We start from the raw sequence: 7668 nt of genomic DNA, 5'->3' as shown, positions 1-7668 counted from the left end.
TATATATATATATATATATAAAACACTTAAATTCTGTGCAAAATCCAACAATTTAAGCCTTTAACATAATAAAGTTCAAAGTGTAGTTAGAACGGCTACTTTTTTATTGCCTGCCAGTAATTCTCTCTCTTATTTTGAAGCTCAGAATTGCTATAATGGCAAGTCCTGGTAGAAAAGCATAGAGTATTAGGAAATCAATTGTGAACCGGGACACTGCACCGGGGAAGTTTTTTTCAATGAACTGAATGCCATGAGAGAAAATACACGCAGCATTAATTGTAGTGGAACTGTTGGCTCCACCTGTCAAAAGAAAAGATAATTTCTTTAGTAGGTGAATAAGTAAAATGAAAACTCAGGCTTCAGTATCTAGCTCATGCATTTAATATACATAGCCCTGACATTATTTTAATGATGAACTATACCCACGGCAGTATTTCCCGTAATTTTGGAATAAGAACAGACAAGCCACATGTTTCTGCAGTTAATCTATAACATATTTTTTTGAAGGTTCACTAGGAGCGTTCTGTTTTGTTCATGGCAAACAAAAGATTATTTATGGCTTTTGAGACACATTATCTGGAGGGGCGTCAAGAAGCAAGTTGCCCAATGCGGCAGACTTACAGTGTTCAGATTTGTTGAGTGCTTCCAAAATTTGAGAAAGGGAGCCTGTCTGAAGGGCACATGCTTATTATTACTACTGAGGTCATGGATTCATTTTCTAATAGTTGCCATCTATGCTCTTGTACTGAAGAGGGACTGGAGAGATTAATGGATAAGGAACATCTAGCCTTGGAGAGGAGCACAGACACCAGGCTGTAAAGCCCACAGTATCTTAGGGTAGGTCCAAAGCTATAAGTTTTACCCCCACTGATGGATGTTAGCTACTGACCCTGCCTACCTGATCCATTCTGATTTTTTGCCAGTCATCACGCTCACAACCGGCAACATGCAGCCTGACAGATCCCAGCTGCTCAGTATGTGCCCTGGTAACGTATCTGAACTGATGCCTCGCTAGCGTTAGAGGAAACATCTGGTCAGGTGTTACCTGGCAGTGCTCCCTGCACTGATGTTTGATCTTACATTGTGCAATTCTATTGATCTCATATTTGTGTAACACTGCTCTGATAAGCTCCTAACAGGCTGCAAAGTCTACCTTCCAAAATGCCCCCACAGGGGGCATAAAAGAACAGGTGAGGAAGAGAAAGATGAAAAACTGAAAGAATGAGAAATGGTCAGAAAAAAAGAGTCAAAATTTTGTCTAGCTTGCTGATATAGTCTTTACCAATTACTAAGCTTTTTTTAACAACTCACCAGTTATCTTTATCAGGATACTTTTATTGTATGTAGAAGGAAAATAAGCATGGACATCTCATTAAAAATTGTTTACAATGGACTTAAGGCTGCTTTTTTTTTCTTTTTTTTGAACACTTACCACATGTGAAGTTTAAGCCATAAAATTCGTTGACTATAAGAACTTCACTGCTGTATTTTTGAAAGGTAAGATAACTGAGTATTTTAAAAACTGTTGGCATTTCTTCGATGGTCCTTAAAGAAACAGAGAAGTTAAACTGGGTTTTGCTACACTCCAAGAGATAATTCTGCTCCAAATTAAAACAAGTTTTGGTCGTAGCCTGCTACAGAAACAGTTCTTGGCTATACCTCTAGGATTTTCAAACATAAAGTCTGTCTTAGTGCTAAATGAAGAGACAACCATGAAAGCTGTCTCTGACTTTCGTACAGTGTCATAACGTTCAGCCCTGACTTGTTTATGGACAGTCACAAATAATTCTATGAAGTTGTTTGTTATTGACATTGCAGTGATAAACTGAAAATGACAAGACCCAATATAAACCTTAGTTGCAAAACTGTGCTGCTTCCAAAGTAAGAAACCACCACCCCCTAACTCCATCTTCAAAACCAAAAAAGACTGAATAAAAGACTGAATTCACTGGAACAATAGTAACAAAACAAAAATCAAGCAAAAATGAGAAGAAAAACAAAGTATGCAAATTTTGAAATAACATTATTCAACAAGACTGGGTAATTTCTGAACCTAAAATGCTGCAAGACTTTATAATTAAACAAATGATGAGAAAAAAGCACCAACCCAAATCTCAATGCTATTTTTAATATCCTTCACTGCCTATGGAGTTTAATCAAAGAGATTCAGAATATTAATTAGCAATGTCTCCACTGTAAAATAAGGTTGGAAACCACTCTAATACTTTGTAAAAGTTATCATTAAGGCATTAGACTATGGTAGAAGGAATAGCTGTCTTATCACTATAAACATACATCTTCCTGAAATCAGGCAGGGACCAAATAATTAGATATTAATCTAGTTTTATTTGATAAGAAAGTATTAGCTGAGATCAACTTCAAAGAGATAAAGCATCATCAGCTTTGTGAATACTTATGCTTTTTTTGAAGACGACATCATCTATTGTTAAGTTTACTTAATCGCCACTGGAAAGATCTCAGGTGAGCATATCCTATTTGCTCAACATCTCAGGAAAACTTTTGACAATAATACATTTATTCTGGTATGTTTCTTAGAAAACCAGTAATTTCAGTATTGACAAATACAAGGAGAAAATGCTCGAAGTTCATAGAATTACGGTTCAAAAACATTTATTTGCACAGTAATAGAGCAAGTGAATCATAACTTTCCCATGTACTTACTACACTGCTTGATTATTTTTATGTATTCATTCTGCACAGGTATAAAAAGTGTCTGAAAAGTTTAATAGCTAAACTGGAGAATAACACTAATAAGATAGCTGAGAACAACTTATTTTTTTAAGCCATCATTCCCAGTGCTTAATGTCTGATAAATTCCAGCAGTTACTAGAAGTTGTCAGAACTTTTTTTGATCGGCTCCTTTAATGAGCACAGCCTTTCATGTCATAATATTGGCACAATTAAAAGAATTCAGCTGAACTGACAGAAATTAATTGCTCAGCTTTATCTTCAATTTATTTGCAAAAAAAAAAAATTTTGTTGATATCTGAAGCAATGTGTTCAGTACAAGGTCTAACATGATTAGGTAGTTCCACCTCTGAAGGGTATCTCAGCCACACTCTCTTTCCATTGCCCCTGTGTATTACTTGTGTTTCTGCAACACAGACTGTTCATGAAACTCTTCTGTAGGTAGATTATTTTAACATTAACACCATTAGGAAATAAAACTTTTTCCTACCTTACTAGTCCTGTTCCCACTATCACACCTGCGGAATTAAGTAGCACCACTCCGCTTTGGACTATATTTGGGTTTTGAACCACGCCAAGTATAACGAGTGTTAGCAGTTCACCAATTATATGAGACGCTAAGACAACAGCAAAGAAAATTCCAAATCTGGAAGCATCAGGATACAACCCCACAGTCCTGTACAAAAATGAGCAAAAGAAGATTTAAAAAACAGCGTTTTGGTTCTAAACTTGGAACTTAGCTTTTCTTTTTGTTTATTTTTTGCAATTACAGCTCATTAAGCGAACAGTTTAAACCCTTAGTATGTTTGGAGCCTTAACAGAAAGGACATCCCCTTCTTACTGTGCCATAAATGCAGATGTATTAGGTTTTCTCCATCTAGATTAAAGAGGGTTATGTAAAGATGTAATCGTAGCAGAAATCCATGTTGTTTCAAGATAACCAACTGTGGCTTTTACAGTCCCTTAAACGTCTTCCTCCTGTCCGAGTCTATGCAGTGAGAGGTATTTACAAAAGTCACGTATTTAAAGAATGTCTTTATGCAGATAATTAACAGATGGAATTTTGCACTTCTGATACTGTGCATGCAAATGCAAAAATGGATATACTCAGTTAAATAGAAGGCTAATTGAATTCACCACGCATGTAATTCATCCAAATGGAATTTCCTCCATACTCCTGCACTCTAATACAACATGCTCCTCCCAGCTTTTCCCTAGCTAACCAAATGAATAAAGTCCTCCCTATCTGTACTAAAGATTAAAAAGTTAAGAGAGGCCAGCACTTGCTTGGCAAAGTTAATTCAGATTTACAGTGTATACGACAGATGACGAAACCTTTTATTACACAGTGACATATTACTCTTTTTTCCAAAATACCTCATACAAAAATTGCCTCATGCTAGGTACAGACTGCATACCTTACTTAGCTAACTAGCAGCTATTTAACATTTTATTTTCTTTTTCGTTGTGCGATGCAAGGCCTTATGTCTTTTTTTTAATCCACGATGCTTGAACATGGTCTTAAAATAGAAGTTTTATTTCCCTCACAGGCTTTTCTGTAGCATTTTTCATAACACCAAAATAATCTCTATTATAAATATATGGCTGAACATTGACTCTTCAAGTATTAAACATTCCACAAGATAGCAGCTATTGACAACCTTTAATCACAGATTGGTGCAGAAGAAACAAGCTTTACAAAGTCCTAGCATAAAAGTGCCATCTTCTCTGAGGTGATCTAATATTGTACACAGAGCTATGTAGATATGGACTAGTAAATTTGACATAGGAATAGAGAAAGAAGAAAGCCTAAAAGAGAAGGAAGGAAAAAAAACCCCAAAGACCTCAGAAGAGGAAATATTACAGCAATAGAATGGTAAGATGATATAAACTTTAGAACAATTCCCAGACATATCTTTAGCTAGGAGAATCTGCATAAACAGAGTACATATAGTCGATTGCAAAAGTGGCTGTATTTGTTCTCAGCTAGACCTGCCTTGTGTCTGATCAGGTAAGAGTTTGGTTCTGTCTGATCCTACAAACACAAACTCTGAGAGAAATGGCTTGTAAGAACACATACCAGAGGCTATCAAAGCCCCTCCAAAAGTTAGTCCAGGTGGAAAGTTTAGTCCTGCACAGGTACAATCTTCAAAATGAAACTGCTTGCCCTAAGAGGTCTAAGGGCACTACGAAATCACTTTGACACATCACTGATGGCTTCCAGCCACAAGATAGCAAAGATAGGTGGAGGCTAATATCTGCAAATACAATCCATTAACTGGAACAACACTCTTTATTGTTGATTGTGTTTGAAGCTACCAAAGCACAAGGGCAAAGTCTCTGCCCCTATGAATTGCCTGTTTGTTAAGGAGGGAGCATGACAAAGAGTGGCTTGTGATCTTCAGGAGCTCCACAAACCTTCCTGCATTGAGCCTGCAAAGGTGCTTTCCAAATGGCTGCCTTCTTGGCAACCAGCTCACTAGCAGATAGAAACGAAAGGGTTCGGGTTAAACACTTAGTGGGAGGAGGAGTAATTTCTGCTTGTCTGTGAAAAAGGACTTCTCAGGGACCACTGCCTGAAGCAGGCAGCACCGATAGCTTGCAGAAATAAAAGCCCAGGTAGCTAAGGGGACGAAGAGAAAGGGGGCTGTGCTTGAACAAAACTGCTACTTCTAATATCAGCACCAAACTACAAAAAAACAAACCACACATGCAAGTACTCACATTTCCTTTCATAATTAAGAAAACAAACAAGCAAAAAACCCAGAAAAAGACTGAAAGACAGAAATTGGTTCTTATTATTTTGCTATTAGCTTGCATAAGCAGCCATGGACTCTAATGAGTTCAGAATAAGGAAGTGGAAGGTGAGAAACTAATGGAACTGAAACAAAGAAGAGCAGACCTATATGATAGATAAGGCAACGAACAAATGAAATATTTCATCATTCTGAGGCACTACTTTAAAATTATACGAGGAAATTAATGTACTGGGGGGAATATGTAAGCATTACAATCAAATCCTTTCTCCCCCACTTTAGTGCCTTTCTCTGGAGAGTCGAAGAGAGCGATCCAGGTCTGATCACTTCCATATGCTGGAGCTAAACCCCAAATGTCTCAGGAAACACAAAGCTTTGTTACAGTCATACCTACTGCTGTCTTTCTCACTTTTTTTTATTTTCTGTCTTTCTAAATGTAATGTAAAATGACACTTCCTGCTTTTGGTATGACACAAGAATGATAAATGTTCCAGGACCATTAAAACTTCCCAAGTTACCTAGAAACTCTTAACTTAGAACTTTTTTTAACACTGCCTGAAAGGGCTAAAATTTTGTCATCTTTCCTTAAGCTTTCTCTGTAATCATTCTGAGAAACAATAGCAGGAAGACATGCCAGGGGGCCTGTTGCTGACATGGGAATTGAAACAGATAATAAAAGGAAAATAACAATCCAATAGATGGTACAAGTGCTTACCAGTATATAAAGGTGCTGAAAATTGCCACGCTGATGACACTGAAGGGCAGGAAATGTACTATATAGGCTAAAAGCATTTGCCACTTCTTATACAAGCCATCTTTACTTTCTTGGTCACTCATAGCACGTAAAGGTGTAACTGGATTAAATAGATAAAAATTAAATTAAATCACCATTGAATAATGAGACAAGACCAAGACTTTTTGCTAGCAAAAATGACCTGAAGCACAAAGACAACTTTGGGAATATATCAGAAACATTCTGCCTAAAGCAGTCTGATCCCTTTTCCCCCCACTACTAAATGCAAAACATGCTCCTTGCAGATTGCACATGTTGGTAAGCTTAATGAAAGAGGCTTAACGCATGCAGGGCAGCCTTGTCTGCTTGCGGATACAAATTAAAGACATGAAAAACCTGCCATCACCGGAAAATTTCTTGAGGTGTTCTGATCTCAGGGTGATGACAGCAGTGTATGTTCCCCGTACGAGCAGAGCAGTTTTTAGGGCTGTAAATACAAACTACTCTTGGTATTACTATGACAGTTTTAAGAGAAACATCCTCCAGGAAAAATTTAATCATCACAAAATACTCTTAAATCTAATTATGCTTAAATGTTGTCAAAGCTGTTTTGTACTTCCATCCTTTCCATGTCTTTGGTTTTGATCTCATTTAAGATGTCAACTACAGACTTAGACTTTGTCCTGCCTTTATAATGCTACATGCAGGCAAGTCAAGGGCTCTTGCACAGTTCAGAATAAAGCCTCCATAGACAGGCCAGCTGTAAATGGGAGAGACAGGGATCAGGGCATATTACTTCATTAAGTGCAGTGAACCTGGAGCCCCTCTGATGGACTAAATTTGTCTGTGGTGCAAATCTTCCTGTTGCTTCACATTTAATTTCATGCTTCTGTATCTGCTCTATTACCTAAAACTGTGAAGATCCTTTAAATTACTCTCTTTAAAAAAGTCTTTTTCCTGTTTACAAAATAGTGACAGCAGTACCTGCTGCTGCACATAATACAGGACAGAAACTCACAAAGGGCAACAGCATTGAGCATCCCTGTGTAGGGGGGGGCACTCACGCACTGGTAGACAAGCCCCACACGGTCCTGCACAGCTCCTTTTACCAGGTCATTCCTTAGTCTAAGAAGGAAAAATGCTATAAACAAGCCAAATAACAGGTTCTGGAGGAGGCGCATGATGATGCCCATCTTATCTCTGGAGAAGTTTCTTGTTGTTCTCCTGATAATGAAACAAAACAATAACGGTGCACTTGTTAGCTATGACTGACCACATCTTGGTAGGGTATTTAGCTTTGAACAAATGTTACATAGACTGTCCACAAAAAGGTAATATATTAAAAAAGACAGGAACAAGTACAGTGGTAGACCAAAATATCCAAGAAAGTGCATTTACATATGGGAGGAAAAACCCTGAAAAATTACTGGATAAGAAAAAATATTTTTCTTAAAAAAAAAAAAAAAAAAA

The 7668-nt window shown here is 37.3% G+C and overlaps 1 protein-coding gene across 1 annotated transcript in view; it reads right to left on the bottom strand.

Moving 5' to 3' along the window:
* Positions 1-36: 36 nt before the first annotated feature.
* The window catches only part of ABCG5 (ATP binding cassette subfamily G member 5), a 15933-nt gene continuing 8301 nt past the window's right edge, over positions 37-7668 (bottom strand). Inside the window, exons 9-13 of the mRNA XM_026844351.1 lie at positions 7217-7422; positions 6181-6319; positions 3200-3385; positions 1427-1545; positions 37-294 (exon numbers count right to left, since the gene is read on the bottom strand). Coding sequence (XP_026700152.1) covers positions 104-294; positions 1427-1545; positions 3200-3385; positions 6181-6319; positions 7217-7422 — 841 coding nt within the window. The 3' untranslated portion in view covers positions 37-103. The remainder of the gene's footprint in view (positions 295-1426; positions 1546-3199; positions 3386-6180; positions 6320-7216; positions 7423-7668) is intronic.

This window comes from Athene cunicularia, assembly GCF_003259725.1.
Source record: "Athene cunicularia isolate RWA chromosome 3 unlocalized genomic scaffold, athCun1 chr3_part1, whole genome shotgun sequence".
In the NCBI taxonomy this organism is placed as follows: Eukaryota; Metazoa; Chordata; class Aves; order Strigiformes; family Strigidae; genus Athene; species Athene cunicularia.
Note: the sequence above shows the minus strand (reverse complement) of the source record. Positions and strands in the feature narration are given on the sequence as shown.